General features: G+C 38.5%; 1 protein-coding gene across 6 annotated transcripts in view; it reads left to right on the top strand.

Moving 5' to 3' along the window:
* The window catches only part of OLFM3 (olfactomedin 3), a 63258-nt gene extending 44958 nt beyond the window's left edge, over nt 1-18300 (top strand). For 4 of the 6 annotated variants that reach the window (XM_040565897.1, XM_040565900.1, XM_040565895.1 and 1 more), the window contains 4 exons: nt 1640-1795; nt 5662-5881; nt 15329-15435; nt 16950-18300. In XM_040565897.1, coding sequence (XP_040421831.1) covers nt 1640-1795; nt 5662-5881; nt 15329-15435; nt 16950-17627 — 1161 coding nt within the window. In that variant the 3' untranslated portion in view covers nt 17628-18300. The remainder of the gene's footprint in view (nt 1-1639; nt 1796-5661; nt 5882-15328; nt 15436-16949) is intronic. The other 2 variants (XM_040565899.1, XM_040565898.1) reach the window with 1 other exon arrangement.
* The last annotated feature ends 3709 nt before the right edge of the window (nt 18301-22009 follow it).

Raw genomic sequence — 22009 nt, 5'->3', positions numbered from 1 at the left:
ACAGGTTTTAATGAGCTATTTTTCCATCTCAGGGTCCCAAGGAAATAAATAAGAATTTTTCCAAGCTAAATACATCGGTGAGGGTAGAGTCTCCTAGAATAGGGTTCACACCACCTTCATATTGTTCCAAAACTGATAAAAATCCCAACCAAACTCAATTAGTTGGCTTTCCACTTACCATCCATGACAGGAGATAGGAACAATCAGAATCCAGGATAAGACCTAATTGGCAGTCACAGCTGACACGTTTACTGAAACAGTCAGTAACTTTTAAGCCTAATTAATGTTTTTCATCTTTAACAACGTGCCTGCCCTCTGACTCACCATTCCTACAGGTTTCATGGTACTCAGCAGACACAGCTTTAGAACAGGTACAAAATGTTGCATCAGAAGTCACAGAGAAAAACCTGTGGCTTTGTGTGTCAACAAAAATACCTACAGACCTGTGGACCATGTGTGTCACCACAAAACCGAAGGACTACTTCCTTGCTTTCAACAGTTAGAAAGCAAAGAAGAAATAAAAACATTACTTTTTTCACTTAAAAATACTTCTAGGAACTGCCAATGGCAACTGTCCAAAAGCTGATTTGTACTATTTTAAGAGTATATTTTTCTGAATCCCCGCAGTCCGTAGGTTACAACATAATAATTTCAAATACAAATATCAGTTTAAATTTTACATGTTCTTGCAGACAACAGGAGTACTGGTACTTTTGTGGTTTATTAGGAAGGTTGATTTCTTTTTGAGACAAAACTTCAATATAGCACCTAATATTATTTTTTTCCATAGTCCACTTTTTTTCCTGTTTTAGTGGACAGAACACTTACTGAAAAATAATAACTGCATTTGCAAAATGTATCATGTTTATGACTGGGAAAAGCATTGCTTTTATAATAGGTACTGTTAAATAACATATAATTAACTCCAGATGAAAAGTCCTTGCCTCATTTTAGTGAAAGTGCTAAATGAGGTCACTTGCTGTACTACAGTTTCCTGAACATTCACTTATCTATAAAAAATGTTTTTCTACTATTAAGACAATTGGCTAAACTTTCTAATTTTATACTTGTAAAACCAAAAGCAAATCCCAATTTAATGATGGTCCCATCCCAGCTTATCTCTGGACAGTCTCATGTATTCCTTATAGTGAATTATTATACCAATGCCTACTAGCTATGAAAATCACACTCTTTGTAACTACCCAGAAATTTTCTGCTAATCTTAGTCCTGTTCCTCAAGTGGAGGCGGAAACACATGCTGCATGGAACATCCTGAAGAACAGGCAGCATCTACTACAAAAGACAAAGTAGACTCTAACACTTAACAGCATTTTTCCAGCCCATCAAAAATGGTGCTGAAAGGATCCCCCTCTCTACCCCAAAGAAACTATCCAAATACTCTGTGGCTCTTAAGATCTCACTCCTGCTAGCCCTCTGTTAGCCCTGTTCCCCAATTTTTGTACTGTCATGCAGTTATGGAATTTAAAACCTATACCGTGGTATAAATGACTCACAACTAAAGCCTTGACATAAGCACATTTTATTGCCTGACATTTAACTATCTAAGCAGGAGAAAAAAAAAGAAAAAGAAGGAAAAAAACAACAAAAAGTGCATTTAGAGAGTGTTCTTCTTTAACAGGTTCAGAATATGTCCCAATCTATTGAAGTTTTAAATCTACGGACTCAGAGGGATTTCCAGTATGTTTTAAAAATGGAAACACAAATGAAAGGGCTGAAGGCCAAGTTTCGGCAAATTGAAGATGATCGGAAGACATTAATGACAAAGCATTTTCAAGTAGGTTTTATTTTAACAATAACTTTGAAAGCCTGCTGGAAGTAATGTACTAAGCAGCAATGCATGGACTGCTAAGATCTCAGCTTGAAATGTTCATACAAGAGCAACATTAAAATGAAAATCATAATAAGTTTTCCTTTATGATAATAATCTTTTGCTCTGTTCAATTTAATTGTACTAGGAAGTAACCATTAATTAAGATATTGGAGATATGTCACTAGAAAGAGATTCCTGTTTTTCCTGTATCAATGTGCATGTCATACTGAGAAATTTATATTCATTCAAGCTCCAGTGATAAATGGGGAGATCCAATTGAATTAATAGCAAGCAACTAGAGAGTTCTGCACTTTTACTGCTGCCTGACATTCACTGCAGTTGAAGGGAAGAAAGCCTATAATAAATCAGGTTGTTGTAATTTTTATCCAGTAGAATTAAGGTCTAATTTCATGTCTGAAGGTTTGCTATTCTGAGTTTGGGATAGGGGAGGAGGGCAATCATTCCCAGTCGTATCTGTATGATTAAAAAAAGACTTCTAAGGAATTTTAATGACAAGAAAAAACCACAAGCCAATCTTTTTGTGAGGAAGGAGGGTTGCAAAGATTACAAAACAGCTTTGTGTATTCTGAGAAAAAAAAAAACACCTATATGAAGTACTTTTAAGGAGAAAAATTTACAACAACATAGTTAAGTTCTTCAAATATCAAGTGTGATAAACGGTATTTCAGGTTGCAAGACAGCAAGATAGGATCTAGAAAATACATTCCAAAGATTACATTAACAAACTTTATATTTAAACCCTTCATGAAACACAAAATGGACATACTTTTCCAATCAGCATTAAAGTTACATACCTAAACAATTACATAGCTAATTTATTTTCCAGAGACACTGAATATCCTGGACTTAATGGTATCAGGAATTAAGTACATTAGTGATCTGACTACCAAACATTATTCTTTGTTATCACTCTTCATATTGGAGGGTGAACACATACTTCCAGTTCCAGTAATTTTCAGGTAGTAAAGCTCCGCCATTTTTCCTTTTATCACTCATTGCTACAACACATTTCTATAATGCCATTATATATTCTTTATCCTCATAATAGTTTTTCTTGAACAAGATATCAGAATTTGACTGTCTGATATGTGATGTCAAAGGTAGCAGACTTCTGCAGTATTCTAACCTTTTAAATATTCAGTATTTATATTGGTCAGTCATTTAACCTCAGTTTGATAGTTTGCCAGGAGCATAAAACAGATTTCCAGCCAATCAAATGATATAGTAATTTAGAAGGTCAACATCACACAATATGCTGCTGGCTTTCTGAAATTCATCCTACTAAAATTCCAGTGCTTTATCTTACCTGAGACACAGCAACTTATTCTTGATATAACATAACCCCTCACACCAGCAGGCACAAAGCACCAGAATATGCCTACCACCCATTCATGTTGCAGTACAATTTAGTTCCTATGCCACTCATCGTAGCAACAAGTTAGGAGTGTCAGCAAACACTATGGTTTTGTTTTTGTTTTCTTTTGTTTTTCATTAAAACACCAAAAACATCTTTATATCATTTACTGAAGTAAGATGTTTTATGCTATCGTTCCATGTTTCTGAGAGCCAAATAGTACAAATTTGATCGAGGTCACACTTGAGAGTATGGTCATATTTCTGTCAAATCAGCATTCATGCCAGGCAAAAGATATCTGGTCCCCCCAAAAAAGTTACAGCAGTTTGCTCAAATGATACCTCATCTGACATAAATTCTGTCAGGAATAAGCTACCTCCACTAATTCTCCTAAATGCATCATCTTGCTGAGTTTTGTTTTTCCATCCATGGTTTACCCATGATTTTTGACTGCTTACCACCCCTCGAACCAAAGCCTAAGTTCATAATTTCAAAATTAAATATAAACTTTGGCTTCTGGAGCTCTGCATTCCACATCACAAAACCTAGTCTCATTGTAATCAAGAAAGACATGACTATTTGTTTTTTACAGATATATTAGGCTCAAGCTGAATTTTTAATAAGGACAGTCAAATAAAAAATAGTTTTAACTGTAGACAAAAACTCTTCATTTCTTCCTGTCCACCTCAATAATTCTGCTAATATTCTATAATTGGAAGACCCCTTGAGAACAGAGCCAAAGATAGAAAGAAAACTCCTGATGGTCTCTAATCCGTTTATAACAACATATCTCTTTGTAACTTAAAATGCCACTTTCTAGATATTAAGATAACCTGCATGCAAATTATTCTTCCCAACTCCACATATAGGTCTTTATTTTGAGCAAATAGTAATACCAATATGAAAACAATTGTTAAAACTACGTGGATGAGCTGGGTACTGAAGAGATGTAGAACTCTCAAGCTGTTCTAGAACACGTTTGAGAGGTAAAAACTCAGAGGCAGATCTTCAAGCAGATCTAATGCCAACCCTATCAGCTTCTTTCACATCTCCTCAGTAGAAAAGCATTCTGTTTGACATTATGTTATTTATTTTGAAAATGTTTTACCATGTTTATTGCATCCATTTGTACAAGTGATGTAACAAACTGTATGTATCTCCGTGCATCTCATTGACTATGCTAACTTCTGACCACATTTGCTTCTGCACCTCTTCCCTGTGCTTGGGCATCCATTTAGTTCTCTTCTGCTTTCCCTTTTAATCTGCTGACTACTGCATCTATTCCTTCAGGACTCCATTTTCTAATCCCTTCAATAATCTCTCCCTGTGTGTCCTCATCCATTCTCAGTCTCTATTATCACCTAATCCTAGTACCTAACAAGTCTCTATTTCCACCCTTTTTCTTGTTTTGTCCAGGCTTGCATCTCCTCATGCCTCTGGCATTTGCTTACAGAAGTCCTGCTGTTTTCTCAAAATATAAACAGATATGCAAATCAAGGGCAAATCTGCATGCTTTTCATAAAGCAAAACCTTTTGATTGCAAGGATTCTTTGAGGTTATCTACAGAAGAAAAATACAAAGAAAAAAAAGAAAAAAATAACCTCAATCTAGACTAATTTAGTAAAGATTAAATTCAGTGCATTTAAATGAATTATTACAAAAACAAAATATAAGTGGCCATTATAAGTTACAAAGAGAAACTCTCAATGTACATGACAAAAGTCTGAGAAAGGGGCAACCAAAAATTCCCAAGTGGAGCCTTGCTTTCCTTAATCAATATTTAGGAACAGGATTGGCAACACAATACCAACTGCACATAGCAATAAAATGATTTGCTACAGTCCAGAACAAAGAATACCTGAGGAAGTTCAAAGGCACCTAGTGATGTAGAAGGACTGCAAGTACAAAACAGTTTAAGAACCATGGGTTTTTTACTTCAGAAGAAAGAGGTATATATCACTGTGTCCAGATCAGAACTAAACAGGGTCGAACAGACATTTAGGAAAAAATGAACTCAGTATTTCTAAGGAGTGAAATAAAAATGAACAGCTTGCCCACTATAGAACAGGTGTGATGTTTTTGACTATCACCAGGTGTTCAGGTCTAATCACCTTTTCTCAAGAAAGATACAGTCCATGGGGGGTTTATATCCTCTGGATGGAAAATCAGACCCTCAACAGGTCTGGTTCAGATCACCTGAAGGTAATCATGTACCTCAGTAGAAATAAACTATTGTCTCACACATTTTATCTACTGCTTACTGCCATTAATTCTGAGATTTCTAAGACTTTCACAATACACTGAAATAATAGCTCTAACTATCTATCTTAGCTCTATCTAATCGATAGTCATTTTCAAGTCATTTTAATAATCAGGCATAAATATTACATAAAAGGGAATAAGAAGATTGAATTCCTTTAAACAGCTCTAATACGCATTTGATTACCTTTAACAGGAGTTGAAAGAAAAGATGGATGAGCTCCTGCCACTGATCCCAGTTCTGGAACAATACAAAACTGATGCCAAACTAATCATCCAGTTCAAGGAAGAAATTAGGAATCTGTCTACTGTCCTCACTGGGATTCAGGAAGAAATTGGTGCTTATGACTATGAGGAACTACACCAGCGGGTGCTCAGTTTAGAAACCAGGCTTCGAGACTGCATGAAAAAGCTCAGTAAGTTTACAATTTCATGTCAGATTTGATCCCACAGCTGTACATTTTTGGTTTTCTCTATAGAAAGATGAAGTTTTCTTTTTTGATGAAAGACTGAAGTATATTTATGAAAAATTAAGAAAATATTTAGGAAAAATTTCTTCACCAAAAGGGTTGTGAAGCATTGGAACACGCTGGCCAGGGAAGCAGTTGAGTCACCATCCCTGGAGGTATTCAAAAAATGTGTAGATGTGGTGCTTACTGGCATGGTTTAATGGTGGACTAGGTGCTAGGTAAAAGGTTAGACTAGATGATCTTAGAGGGCTTTTCCAACCTAAACGACTATGATTCCATATTCTGATCTGTGCTACCCTAAAAAATGTCAAGAGTAACTCCTCTTAAGGTTAGTCGTACCCCTCAAAATTTGCACCAGCGTGTTTTAGATAATTATCTACCCTACTTTATACAAAAGGAATTGAGATGGAAAATTATAAAAGACAGCAACTTTAAATCTAAGAGACTTACAACTCATTGGAGAGCTACAAAGGTTCTTTCTAAAAAGTTCAGACAGGCATTTCTATTTAAGTCATCTTTGGTTCGTCGGTGTGAAAAAAGTTTAGTCAGAAGTAGACTGGAATCAGTTTGGCACTGTCCATATAATCATGATACAAATCTTGCTATGACATCTGAGGGGCCACTCCAATTGCACTGTCTTTAGACCTGTAATACCAGCATTAAGACAGATGTGCCACTTTCCAATTTGGAACACAACAAAATTAGCATTATATCTAATTTAGTGGAGTAGAGCATGATTTTTTTTTTAGAAAACGCGGCAAAAACCCATCATGAGCACTGCACTAGATTTACATCAGGCAGCCTCCATCATTCCTACATCCAGCCTTGCTCACATTGCTGGCTTTTGTTAGAAAAAGTTGATGTTCAGCATCTCCAAAAATCAGCACTAGCTCAGTATTAGCTACCAAAACTAAAAGTCTGAAGTATCATTTAGTGTCAGCCTTAACTTCAATTACCCAAAGAGGGTAATTGGTACCTACCTACTTTGCAGCCACGATGCAAAGTCTGCCCTCAGAGTCCGTCCATGCATTCTGAGAAACCTGATTGGATCACTATGGAAATCTTGGTCTCTATAGCCAACAATCCACCCCCCTCTATGAGAAATAAATGCTTTGTAAGTCAAGAAGGAAAATAAATAAAATAGAAACTCCCAGGTTCAATCCTGTGATCAGCATCTCAGTTATCAGGTGGGGGATGTTTACTTTTGAAGGCTATGCATGATGTTATTAATTTGATAGGCAGTGCTATTTTTGTGAGGCAATGGAACGAGAAAAATCTAGGTTAGGTTACCCTCTTAAATTATTTATTTTCAGTTTCTTTGTTTTACACTAGAAATAACACAGTGATGATGGGCTAAGTACATGGAAGACTTCTTCAAACAGAAACTTCTTATAATCCTATTTTCCTCTCAGTACACATATTATAGCACGTTACTGCATTGGCAGAAGGCAGTCAAGAGAAAGTGACTGCATTACAATACTGCAACAAACAAGCAAATTCATATAAACAGTATTTTCTGATAGTGAGTGTTCCAGTAAGTTTATTAGGCAACAAAAGACCATCATCACATCTTTAACAAGCGTTTCATTTTTCCTTGATTTTATGGTGTATTCTTTTAAAAATGATTAGTGAAATGACTAGAGTAGAGGATGCATTTTTAAATATCATTGGGATATTCATTTGACCAGGGGTATTCATATGAAGGATCTCTTCTCCTTTTCTCAACTTATTTCCTATTTCCCTAATTTTTAGCGATGTTTCCCCTCCTATCTACCCTGAATTCCTGTAGCACACTCTATTTCTCTTGATGTAATAGTGCAGAAAAGTTATATATATTAAAACTATGAGTAGATAGAAAATATTTTTATGAAATAGATTATTGAGTACATCCATGCCAGCAATGCATTCCAGATAAACATAACCTGTTCCTAATACATGGATGGCTCCCTGGACATCCTTTCTCCTTTAAATTCTCTGAAGCATTTGTAGTGGTTCTAGCCAATAGGGAGTTAACCGTTTTCCTAGCATCCTGCATGCTGCTGTGATTAGGATTTGTGACTAAAGCAGTGTTGATAACACCAATGTTTAGCTAGTGCTGAGCACTACTTGCACAACATCAAGGCTTTCTCTTCTTCCTACTACAGGGAGTAGGTAGGGGGTGGGCAAGAGGCTGGGAGGGAGCACAGCTGGGACAGCTGACTCAGGTTGACCAAAGGTTTATTCCTTGCCATGTCACAACATGCTCGGCAATAAAAATGGAAAGGTTGCTTTCCAAGGTAGCCACAACTCAGAATGTCTGGGCACCAGTCTGCTTGTGGTGACTGATTGCCTTTGCAATTTATTTCTTTTTTTTTTTTTTTTTTTTCTTTTTTTTGGCACTTCCAGTTCTCACCCCTGTTGCACTGGGAGGTAGGGAAGTAAGCGAGTGGCAGTGTCAGGATCAACCCACTGCAGTCCCATAACAAACTACATTTTCCAAAACCCCAAGACAGGTGCAATTTGAGGTAACAATAATGTAAAATGGTGTCATCTAGGAGGTCTACTATCAATCTGGTATTTTCATATTAAAGTTACAACTCCTTTACATATTTTAAAATTCAAATGCAGGGCTTCTGACTCTTTATTATAAGTGGTTTGGTCTTTTCAAGCACAAATACAGACTTATTCATCCTTATTCTTTGGGCTTAGATGCTTAAATGACTATCCTTGCACACCCTTAGAATTAGTCTAAGAACAGCTTAAGTTAGAATCTCTGAGAGCAACTCCTGACAAATGGTAGTGTGAGCCCAGATCAGCAAGCACAAAGGAAAAAAGCTCTCATGCCTCCCACCTCTCCCAGCCATATTTACCATGCTGGAGATGACCCAGCTGTGACTGCCCATGTCAATCTGATGGCCTATGGCAGCAGAAGGCAGACTGGCCCCAATGTGCCACAGGATCTGCCTTAAACCTTCACAGATTTTCTTGTGTTTCACAATATAATTATCTAACCAGTGTGTGTAATAGCTATTTTCCATTCTTGTCCCTAGCAGGTGTTTTTCAGCATTATAATGCATTATTTATACTGTCCTGGCCACTTAAGAGAGATCTTCCATCTGCACTGGCAACACTTTCAATGCTCATTAGCATACAGTAAGCAGTTGTCTCCCTTTCACTGAGATGTAATGACTACCATAGCAGTTGTGTTGACTGAAATTTGCTCCTTCTCTTTGGAATAAGAGAAAATTCAGACTAAAGCTGCTGAGAAATTTAGCCATAAAACTTTAAAAGAGTGCATGCAATCAAACATCTAGAGACAGTGCATATGATTGCGCACACCATAAGTTCACATACACTTATGCATGTACAGGTCTGTCACTGGCAGCCATGTACGTGCTTGTGTAAGACAATGCAGCTTGCACAGTAAGTCTGGGACCCTTCGATTCTTGTCATAATCTGTTTAGTGCAATGAATAAAATGACATAGCTAGCATTCATAGAAGCCAATATTCTGCCAAATATTGCTTATTAAATAAGTGGTTCAAGTAGATACACATTGGATTCATTCACATATATATCTTATAACAAAATCCAAACAAGATTTTACATTAATATTTTTGGTTAAAACTTCAAAAGTACAATATTCCATTTATCCAAAGAAATGCTGTTAAATCAGTAGCAGAAGATGTATTAGTGCAGGCATAAGATTACTTTCTATTGCAAGGGTACTTGCACTTCCAAGGCATCCGCCCCAGTGGGATTTGGAGAGCTTTACGAATATCATTTAGTACAAATCTGTGTAATGGAGAGATGCATCATTATCACCCTCTTGTAGATGGAGAAACAAGTCAGGAAGGAAAAGTGACTTTGCCAAAGATTACCTAGCAAGTCATTGCACACACGCAGTAGGAATCCAGAGTTTCCTCTCAGCAAGCTCTAATAATGAGACTGTAGAGCTTCCTAGATTTATATTATGTATGACAACAGACATGCACCAATTAAGTAAGAACTAATTCTACTTTGTGAGGGAAAGAAATGTTACAACAAATTCAATCATAAGCTGGAGAGTGAAAGAAATAAAGCACTTGGAATTGGTTTGTGCAACCACTGAAAAAAAATACTCACTTCATTTTCCCCTCTTTATTACCTGCAATAAGTAGAATAATAATGCTTATGAACACTTCAGGAGGATGTTTTGGTTGCTTTGATTTTACTTCCCTTTCAAGTCCTGCTATAAATCATACACTCACTTGGTATATGTAGCAGCTACCAATATTCATTTGCATCACAGCAGCTAGGAATATCAACTATCTTTCCTACCTATCTCCAAAATAGCTTCTGTCCAATTGGTTTTCACAACCTTCTCCTGGTATTTGCTCACTTTGGAACAGCCTTCCAGATGCTTTCTGCCCCACAGATTCTTCCAGCCTACAGAAGCAGTACATCCACTTTTTTTTTTTTTAAATGGCCAATTCATGCTCAACTTCTTCCCTAATATAAATAAATACACAAAATCACAAGCAGAGTTACTGAAGTCCATGGTGCAAAACTGTTACAAAGAGAGGCCATAAACACCCAGACTGTGCATGACATTATGTTCCTTGTACAGTCCCATTTAGGATGGATAAATTCTCAGAGGTTTGATTTTCCAATTACTACAATGAGTTATCATTAGGACTTCCTTAGATAGTCAGCTGCTTCTTTCAAAGTCAAGGGAAAGAGACCAACATCGCTTCTAAAAATCTCACTCTATGTAACACCATCTGAACCTTTTAGTGGTGAGAAAAATGCCTAGAAATATCACTTTTTTTCCTATTTATTCTCTATGTTCCTGAACTTCCTGACATTTGCTAAAAACACAAAACCTTTCTTTCATTAGATATCTATTGAGCATCGTAAGAAAGAGCTCCCTTTTTTATTTTTACTGAAAGAATGAAACAGCACCAAAATTTTCTCTATACAGATAATTTTGTGCCCATTAATTCAGCTCTTTTTATTTTAGTTTGGTGGTGTGTTCCCCTCCCAATTAAGCCAATATTATGGCTAAAAAAATGTATTGCAGGTGCTCTCAGTTACTCTGCCTCAAAATTTCCTTTTCATTTGATGAGACCCAGACAAGCTCTAACTGAAAAACTCAACGGAAGTCACATCAGGCTAACCTCTGCCACACTGAACGTGAGAAGCTCACCTACCATCTCACCTACCAGCAACTTCCCATTGCCAGGCAGCAAGGCACAGGGGCTTGAGACAGCGATATAAAATTTGACACCCCATGTCATACAGCGGGGAAGCTATACCTTTGCAGTCACATTTTCCAAGAACAGCAGGGGTACTGTGAATACAAATCCTAGGGCAGAAAAGTATTCTTATCTCTTCAAAGATGCACCAAGGACTAGAGAAACCTACCAAAATGGTAACAAAGCTTGAGGCTGACAGACCCACTCAACAGTTCCCATTTCCCAGGCAGGAATCCTCTGATAAAGATGTTCTGAGAATAAAACCCAAGGGGTCAAAGAGTCACTAGGGTACTGAGGCAGCTGGGAATCCCCAGGTTGTCTAAGACAATCCCTAACAGGTTTAACAGATGCTAGCTCAGAAGTGCTTCCCATTTCATATGATGTTTTCCTATGTTCTGTTTTCCTACCTACAAACCAAGATAAAGAAAAGTCTCAATGGGAAACTCTTTGGAGTTCGGGAGGTTTGGTTTGTCTGTATGTTTGTTTTTAATTTCAGACTCCTAGACATGCCATGCCACAGAAGTTTTATGTAAATAATACTGCTTTTTCAGTATACTAGCATCACCACACCCTAGCAAGAAACTTCAGCATGCAAGATCAATTTTAATATAGCTACATGAACAATTATAAGGTTCATATTGCAAGTATAGGCTGGGATTAAATCAACACATTTCACACTTAGGTAGATGAGAAGAAGCTGTTTCCAATTCTGGTGGAGGAAGGAGGAAATTTTCTTGCACTAATACAAACTTGGAAGTATTTACAACCACACAGAAAACACCTTGCTTTGTCAGTGAACTCTTAAAGACTGTATTGAGCTTTATTCCTGAACAAGCTCTCATTCATTTCCTTTCTGTATCAAATTAAAGACTGGGCTTGGGCAAGCTATAAAGGAATTATCTTCATAAAGTCAGTAACACTAATTATATCAGTGTTAAACTGCATTTTATAGCATCATGTCATCAAAATGCTGTGTTATTCATCTGCAATAACTTATTTAACTGTAGTAGTAAGTCAATAATACTTCAGCAGACAGCACACTTGCTATTTCAGAATGAGCAAAACCACAAATGACCCTGATTTTGGCAACGTTTTACAGTTCTTCTGTAACAAATGGGTAAACACATTAGAAAGTAAGACTCCAAAAGACAGAACAGGAGAAAAGAATGATACCATTCTCTTGAGGAATGAGAGCTCAGCTTTACTGTTTTCTTAATTGCATTCACCCGATTCTTTTACATTCCAATCATATACTGGAAGCAGCACCATGTTAGATAACTGTCTAAAGCTTTGACAGAATAAAGTGTGAAATGAATTTCAAATGGATTTCAATGGGAAGGGAGGAAAATTGGGCCTCGATTGCATTTCCTAGTTATAGTGTAAGCCTATTGTCTCACATTTGCCTTCTGATCATCAGCCAGCATAGGTTCACTGTATTCAAGACCAGTATTTAGCACATCAGTTGATTTGGGGAATACTTGGGGTAATTTATTTCCATAAAAGTTGCTTGTACAGCCTTAAACAGTTCAAAACAACATAAGCTGATTTATCAAGTTGATCGTTCAGCTGAGACATGATTTGGGGCCTGTCCAGTTCTTTCAAGCAGCTCTTTGCAAGCTCAAAGACCTCCCTGGTGTCTGGTTCCAGTTGCATGTGTCTGGAAGCAATGGGTTGAGATCTGACTGCTCAGAACAAAAGACTGATGACACCCATGTACTTGACTCCAAATATTTTTCAAACGAACTGAAGAGTGAGGTTGTGAAATAAGCTTCAGTTAGAGTAAGGGTGAGGGTGGGCAAGTGCAAACAGCGTTTCCCCATTTTTAAAGCCACGTTAACAAATTTATGAAGAGGCTGTCTGCAATAGCAGGGTATAGACTTACATGACCTAAACGTTGGAGGAGGCTTCATGTATTAAGCCCTTGTGCCTAAATTTCTCCAAGCTGCAAGGCAGCTGTTGTGACAGGACAGTGGTGGGCACTGAGCTCTGCTGCTTCCTTCCTCCTGCCCACGCTACCTGTCAGTAGGCCAACAGACCTCAGGTACCGCTGAGATTTATAGCAGAAAACTGCTGATAGGATGAAAAGGATCAGTATAACGGGACTGGTTTGCCATAGATGGAAAGAGTACTTGTAACATAACTTAGTTCTGAATAGCTGTTCCATCAAGATATATCACAAATAGGCAGATGTCTGAGCGTGTTTAATGAACAAGGAAAAGAAAAGATGGGACAGACTATAGGGCAGGAGAATAAAAACATCCTCATGCCTTTTACAAGATGTTCTGTTTCATTATGCTGAAAAGAGGAGCTTTGTCACTTTTTCACTCAGCTGCCTCTCAGCTACCTAGCAAATCTCCTAGCTGTCTTCCTTTCTTCATATCACTACATGCTATCTGGGAATAAAAATTTAATCACATGAATATACCCCAGATTCACACTACCAATCATTTAGCCACTGAAGTACAATGTCATCTCTTTTTCATGTTGAACAGTTGCTCAATCCATTCTGAAAGACCATTCTCTAAAAGCATCTGAATCCTGCCACACAGGAAAGCTGCTCAGTTCATACAGTTAAACCAAATCAGGACTGAGGAGTTTTATTGAGTTAATGATGACACAAAATTAACCGGCAATCAGTGAACTATATGTTCAGGATCAATATAAGTGATAAAACAGATGAGCAATAGCAGACACTTAAACATTAATAAACCGACAAATTTCTCAACACCCTTCTCTAGCTCGTGTCAAAAAGCTCCAGCCACACGCACGCACCACAGGCAGAGCTATGTGTGCATCCCCTACAATGGCCAGCATGGGCTGCGAGCCCACTGCCTGCTCGTACACCTCTCCTGCCAGACAGGTGGGCACATGCTGCTCCCCACAATCTGCCACACACAGCTGAGAAAGCCTGCCAGAGTGCACAGACACAGGGACACAGACACAGGCGTACTCCCGCAGGATGCTCACAGCACTTGCTGAGGTGACTGCTCCGCTGGGCCTCAGCAAAACTCATGGTTTTGCAGCTGCCTGCACCAAACCGGATGGATGACTGCTGCCAAACTGCCTTTGCATTACTGTTTGCTCCACCTTCCTCCTCAAGCTCCACATAGCTGCCCTCACAGAGAGATTTGCAATTCTGGCTCGTGTTGCGGGCTCCTACGCGTGTGCCAGAGGTGGGCTCCCTGCACCCCATGCCTCTGCCACGGGCTGCTCAACTGCTGTCAGTTTGGACCCTGAATTTCATGGCCCAGTTTTGGTTTGCTGCGCGTGTTTATTTATTTAGTAAAAAAATGGTGGGTTTCAGAGTTCCAAATTCTTTGCATACGTTCCGCTACTCATGTCCATACAGTATTTTAAAGCTACCCAATTAGTGTACCCATCTAACTCATACATTCACTCATGCTACACTTGTATTTTGATAATCTTAAAACTACAAATTCAAGAGTGATGCCTTTTTTTCTTAATTTCTTTCTATTCACTATTAGTTTTCTGATAATTTTCTTTGAAATTATTTCAGCCCCATCCAAAGGTTTGAGTTTACCTAATGCCCATTTCTGAGACAATTTACTTATGTACCACTTAAAAATAAAAAAAGAACTTGACCACTATAAGATACAGCCCTCCACTTTCCACGCTAATTGTAGTTCATCACTGTAGAAAAACAGCACTTGGCACACAAACTAGCGGTGTTACTATCTACAGAAAATTCCTGAATAAAAATTATGTAATATGTTTTCTACAATTGGTTATCAAAAGATTCTTTAAAATAGGAAACTCCAAAGTATCATGATCAATGGAAAACAAACATCCATTAATCCTAACTTTTCACTGAACTTTCTGAAGACAAAAATAAGGCGGTTTTTGTGTCTTTTCATTTATTATTAAATGTTATTCACTTCAGCTGGGAAGATACTTTACTATGTTGTATTTTTCATGTCCTGAAAATGTGACTGTGCTTTAAAATATATAAAAACAAAAACAAACATTTTTCTTAACTTATTTATACTGTCGTTCAATAGAGAAAAGTTCATACAGTGAAGATGACAATCCATCCTCAACCTAATCCTGAATCCCTGGGAGCCACTATTTAGTTTTGAGCAATTGGTCTCGTGCTCTGTCTTATGTCAAGGAGAGTTGTGTAATTATTTGCATTAATGGATTTGTTTTTCTAATTTCAGCATGTGGCAAATTGATGAAAATTACAGGCCCCATTACAGTCAAGATATCCGGAACCCGATTTGGAGCCTGGATGACAGATCCATTAGCATCAGAGAAAAACAACCGAGTATGTTAAGGCGCTGAAATATCTTTGGGTTCTTTTACAGATTTACTTGCTTGATTTAAATCTTTAAAAAGAGATTTTCCGTCTAGGAAATGTCCAAAGAGAGAAGATAACTGAGCACATTTGTGCCCTTTCGTTACATTGTTTAGGGATAAAATCCATCTGAAATGGCTACACTTTTTTTTTCTCTCTCTCTATCATTTTATTGACCTTGGCTCTTTAAGAACCTAAGTAATTTAACAGAAACATCAATACTTTCACCAGTGAGCATAACCCATAACACACGACAGTCAAAAATCACAGGATTAAGCCCCAAATAAGTGGTCTTCAGACCACTGGCCTCCTCAGATGCAAGCTATGTTATTGTTTCAATCTGTGATAGGATCCCAAATGGACACATCTTTATAGAGGTGCTCCCTTCCTCAAAGGGCTTTTGAAGTCAAAACAGTAGGTTTCATTCCTGTGAGATCCAAAAGGTTAATCTTTTGAACAACAACAACAAAAACCACAGCCGATAGGAAAGGCAGCATACAAATGGTAATAACTAAAGATTCACATGCAGCTCTCTCCTACCCACCGTGTCCACGCCATTTTGCTGCTGCCTCCAGCAGTCTCGGTTGCCTCTGGGAGAGCAGCAGACACTGCTCAGTGCTGTCTGAGCAGTCTCTCCTGCCACCTCAGCACCCGCGGAGCTGCTCCATAGTCCTCAGCACAGGCCCTCTCCATGCTTCCCCAGTGCCACCCTCTCAGAGCAGCACACAGGCTGCCCCATGCACACCATGTAAAGCAGCAAACCATATTCCTTGCAGGATCTCAGCTAGCAGGAAGATGGGGAGCTGTGCTGGTGTCCACGCAAATAGTGTGTTAACAGGGCTTTTGAAATCTGCGCAAAAATGTCTGCAGAAATTGCTCTGCTCTTTTGTTAGTCAGGATCTGATTTTTCCTCTGAGAGGAACTAACTGGAGAAAAGACAAAATACATGAAGGGAAAAATGGGGGATACAGAATGTTAAATAAAAAGTGAATTTGTTTTCTTTTGTTTTAAGGGAAAAAATGGTTCCCAAACTTTACTGGTTTCATTGCTATTACATTTGGTTTTGTGCACCATTTTTCACTGGTCAAAGATTCAACTGAGGAAAATTCAGCCAAGTGTATTTCTAAGCATAAAACCAAGCATAGTTCACGTGCCCTTTCCACCTCTCTCCTTAATTATTGGTCTCTGAGAATATCTTCAGCAAATCCCATATAGCAGAGACCCAGACATTAAATAACTGCAGGCACTGCAGCTGTAACAGTCTTCCTAAGAGTTCACTTGTATAGGTAAGTTTTGATTTAGAAATTCAAGAGTTCCTCAATGTCTTTTTAACAGGAAGGTGGACAGTATTGTACTTTGATAGTTTGCTGCACACCCAAAACCTTTTTCTGTCTTTTTTGGCATGTATCCATCATGCCATATCATGATCATGTGCCACAGACTGTGTTCCAGGTGTTCACTTCCAAACTTTCTTTTCTTTCCAGGTCTGGTACATGGACAGTTACACTAACAATAAAATTGTCCGCGAATATAAATCAATTGCAGACTTCGTCAGTGGGGCTGAATCACGGACATACAACCTTCCATTCAAATGGGCAGGAACCAACCACGTTGTCTACAATGGCTCCCTCTATTTCAACAAGTATCAGAGCAACATCATCATCAAATACAGCTTTGACACTGGGCGGGTGCTTGCACAGCGTAGCCTTGAGTATGCCGGCTTTCACAATGTCTACCCTTACACCTGGGGTGGCTTTTCTGATATTGACCTGATGGCAGATGAGATTGGGCTATGGGCTGTGTATGCCACCAACCAGAATGCAGGCAACATTGTCATCAGCCAGCTAAACCAAGACACGCTGGAGGTGCTGAAGAGCTGGAGCACAGGATACCCAAAGAGAAGCGCTGGAGAATCCTTCATGATCTGTGGCACCTTGTATGTTACTAACTCTCACCTAACAGGAGCCAAGGTCTACTACTCTTACTCCACCAAAACCTCCACTTACGAATACACAGACATTCCTTTCCATAATCAGTATTTTCATATATCCATGCTTGACTACAATGCAAGGGATAGAGCTCTCTATGCCTGGAATAACGGACATCAAGTCCTGTTTAATGTCACCCTTTTCCACGTCATTAAGACTGAAGATGACACATAATTCTCTTTCCCTTTCCTTTCCCTCACCTCCCACCCTCAAAGCAGTGTCATTTGTGATAAATTCTAAAGCCTTCATCTCTCTCTATTCCTTTTAATTTACATTTCCTTTTTCCATTAAGGAAAAGCAACATTTTGTACTACACAATGCATTTCAAATATGGCTGAGCCTGTCAAAAATGACCTGTTGGACATAAAAGCATCTTAACTCATGATTCTACAAGGTCTTGATGGACCTTATTGTGAAAGCACTAAAAAGGATTTAAGTGACTAAAGACAGTTTTAAAAAGATTATGATCTGCCTTATTGTAGAGTCAGAGACTAATGGTGGCTTAAATGCATGAATGTCTTTTTTTTTTTTACCTCATTTTTGATTTTAATCTATTGTTCAACATCAGGAAACATTTTGGTAGCAGACATATTGCACACTGTATTTTTTTTTATTATTATTATTCTAAAGGAAAGATTTAGGAATTTAATTTACATGAACATGGAGTATGACTCATTTTGCCATCAATCAATTTCAGATGTGGTGCTGTATAGTATGTTTTTAAATCTCTTGCAAACATTTTATCAACAGTATGTATTTCTACCATTGTAACCACCATTGTGCAATTGTATCTCTTCACTTCTGTGAAAGTAAACTAAGTACTATTTTTTATAAAATATATTGAAGCTTAATTGCAGTTCTGGCTATGGATCAGTTGAAAGTGGTAAATCTGAGAAAAGGTTGTTATTTCTCAGAAAGACAGATCAATAGTTTCTCAGGTGCATGATCCCCATTCCCAGCTTTGCTTGGTAGATCCCTTCTTACTCACCATTGGTGCTTACTGGCAAATTTGCAGTTTTGAAGCCTCACACCAATCCCAGCTTTACAACTGTTCACCCTGTCCAATTTTTACCACCCTGCAAGCTCTGTCTTTTTCTCCTGCTCTTCCCTCCCACTATTTTCTTTCCTTTATGCTCACTCCCTGGTCTGGGCCTTGGAAAACTGAACCTGACAGTGGGCTGCTGCCGATGCCCCCGGCCTGGGGGTGGGAGCACGTACCACACTTGCACTGTTCTAGGGCAGCGCAGAACAGTGCTAGAAGACAAGTTACTTTCCTTCATCTGCCCATCTTTGTATTCATAATAGAAGAACGTTTATCTGTTGATAAAGGATTTTTTGGGATGACAGTAATTAGGAAGAAAATACAAAGGAAAAGGCTCGAGTGATCAGTGTGACACCTGATAGCTTCCAGAAATACTTGTTTCTTAAAGGTATTAGCTGTAACCATAAGTAATGATACTACTGCTAGCAAAACCCAAACATCTCTGCAAAAAGTTGGCGTCAGTGCTGTGGCTGCTTTCTGGCAAGGGAGAGTAATGTGGCGGCTATGTGGCTTGCTGCACTCTCTCATTAGAAGTTGAAAGGTAGGGGTATTTTATTGAGGAAGAAAGAAAGAAGCTTGCCCCATATTTCATTGGAAATTTGGGGGGTGGGGGAGGTATTCTGTTGAGGAAAAAGAATGAGGTGCTATTTACCTATTTTGACATGTACAGAAAGAAACTAACATTAATAAAATGTCTATACTAGTTCTTAAACTGAGCTGTCACGTAAGGCAGAGAGACGGGTATCTGAAAGCAGGAAAAGCTTTGTTCCACACAAAACCTGAGATTCTCCTTTTTTCCTCTTTTAAACCCTTTGAAACTGGACTCATAGAAAAGCAAAAACACATACAAAAGTGTTCCTGTTTAAGAAGAAAAAAATTAAATGCACTGATATTTTTGCCAGATCTATTTTGAGGCCATTTGATTTGTTGATTTTTCCAATATACCAGCTGAGACCACCTTAAGTCTAATCAATGTTTTCATTATTATAAATATATATTGTATATACACTAACAAGCCTGCTTTACAATATAAGCCCATGTGGAGCTGAATAACAAATTGCCTTGTTTTTCATACTGGTTGCAAAACAAAAAAACACCTGTGAGGTTTCAAGAACTGATAAAGCAGGGGAACAACAACAAGTACATTACAACAGGACCAGAGAAAAGTTACTCTCCTACCTTGCTAAAACAATCGCTGTTATCCTTTAAAATCACTCACAGTGGAGACAGAGCCCAGGTAAACAGACAGGTTAAACCCCTGCGCTCCTGTACCCACTTGCTGGTGCCACACTTTCCTGTCTTGACAACGAGCCTTCTTCTGCAACATGTGAAAGCGTACATGACTGCTGATTTAAAAGGTATTTTATATCATACAGGAATGTTTTATCAAACTGAAATATCTTCAGATTTTTAATCAAAAGCCCTAAAACAAACACTAACCTTTCTTCCTCATAGAGTAACTTCAACAACACAGATTTTGAAAATACAGTGCTCCCAAGACATTTAGGTAGAAATTAACATTCCTTTCAAACATTAATAAACACATCTGAAAAAAAAATGTCACTACCATATTTGCTTATGAAATTTTCATAAAGTGTAATTATCATACATACATTAGTACAAGTTGATAATGTTTCTTACAGTAGGATTAATCTCATTTAGTTAGCAATTTAAACAGCAACATGTCTACGCTCCTATCAGTCAAAGGAAGGAAAGAGATGACTGAAGGGTGCTGGATATGGGTAAGAAAAGCACCTCTGAAGGGCTATTTGTCTTACTGATGAAACTACTGCACTAAAGCATAGATATCGTACCTAGAGAAATCCTGCCCTTCTAAATTAGTAACAGTGGACTGGATTCCAATAACTTTGAACACGAAATAACAGCTTACACAGCATCAACACAACAAAACCCGGTGCCATGCTACCAGGGAAGCAGCACTGCTTCCTGCTAGGAAGCACTCATTTTTCTGTGAATCTGCATTGATCCAAATGTCTCTTCCACATAGGAAATTCCAAAGTCATATTCCGCAAAGGCTGCAAACACCATGCCTTAATATGTGCAAATTTAAGTGTTACAAACTCTCCTTTCATAACTGAGCAGCACAAGCAGAAAATCTTTGTAATACAGCAGAAGCCTACATATCAAAGTAAACTTTTATTCATATAATTGAAGCATAGTCTGTTTGTTGGAGGTACTGATACTTTAGAAAAAAAAAACTCTTTTTAAACATTGGAAAGTTAGTTGTAGAGCCTATTTTACTAACTTAGTGACAAATCACAGCTTCCTGCTTCAAGGGATAAGCATGTAAAAGGACCACGTCCTTTCTGCACCTCAAACACAATCCTTACACTTGGCAGAGCCACGTGGCTGGTAGCGGGGACGCCTGTGGTGCCCCATGCATGCCTCTCCCAAGGAGACTGAGGACTGCGAATGATGCATACTGCCAGGCCCACAGCTTCCTCCCTGCAACGGGCTAACCATTCCCCATGACAAAACGGCTACAACAACTCTCCACAGAGAAGGCTCCCTAAACAGTAATCATCTCTTATAGTCCCTTGCGGCAGCTCGTCCCAGCGAGTAACTATCAAGTCTATAGTTACGCAGGCAGGCTGCTCAGCTGCTCCTATCTGTCACAGTGCGTTAAGCACAGCACTGGCAGTGACCCTGGAGCCTACTTACCACTCTCATCACTACTAGCAAAAGATGATATTTAATTTAAAACAATAATAATAGAATAAAAACTTATAACTGAGAATATTTCTAGACAGCTCGGGGCACTAGCTGTCACTCAGCTCAGGAGGCTGGATCCACAGCAAAAGACAACAGGATTGTTTCAAACCACAGCATGAATAAATCCCTTACCTGGTAATTTGTTATAATACCCAAGTGCTTAGAAAACAGGAGGGCTAGACATGAACAAACCATTCACAGCAAATTATTCATCTAGTAAGTTTTGTCCTTTTCTAGTTCAAGAATTTCCAGGGAACGGTTTTGATTTGTACTGATTTCTGTGCTAGTCAAAATCTTTCTGGAAATTCTTTGGATGGGAACATATCTTCCTATAAATCACCTAAGCGCTCCCTGCAGCAAGTCTTACTCTACACTCTTGCAGTTCAGGAAGCAATGCTAAGCATCTGGGCATATTTTTCACAATAGGCTGATGCAGCTGCAGAGCTGCATCTCAGCTGCCCGTGCTGCCGCAGGCACTGCCCCCTGCCCTGCCACACCCTGCAGGAGCTGCCTTCCACCAGAAGCTCACAAAGGGCTTTAGGCATGCACAGCAACTTCCACATGCCATACAGCTTAGCCTGAAACCTCTGCCTCACTAAGAACAGAGAATCCTATCACCAAAAAGAAAAGAAAAGCCCATTCTCTAAGCTGAGCTTTCCTCAGCAATTCTCCCACGTGACCACACACATGTGCATCAATATGCAAGCAAATAACCTAACTATAAATTTATCCTTGAATTGTTCATTAATAAAGTTATTCTCCCCCACAGATTATGCAAAGC

This window comes from Cygnus olor, chromosome 8 (assembly GCF_009769625.2).
Source record: "Cygnus olor isolate bCygOlo1 chromosome 8, bCygOlo1.pri.v2, whole genome shotgun sequence".
Lineage (NCBI taxonomy): Eukaryota > Metazoa > Chordata > Aves > Anseriformes > Anatidae > Cygnus > Cygnus olor.
The sequence above is the reverse complement of the archived record's forward strand: the minus strand, read 5'-3'. Positions and strand labels throughout refer to the sequence as shown.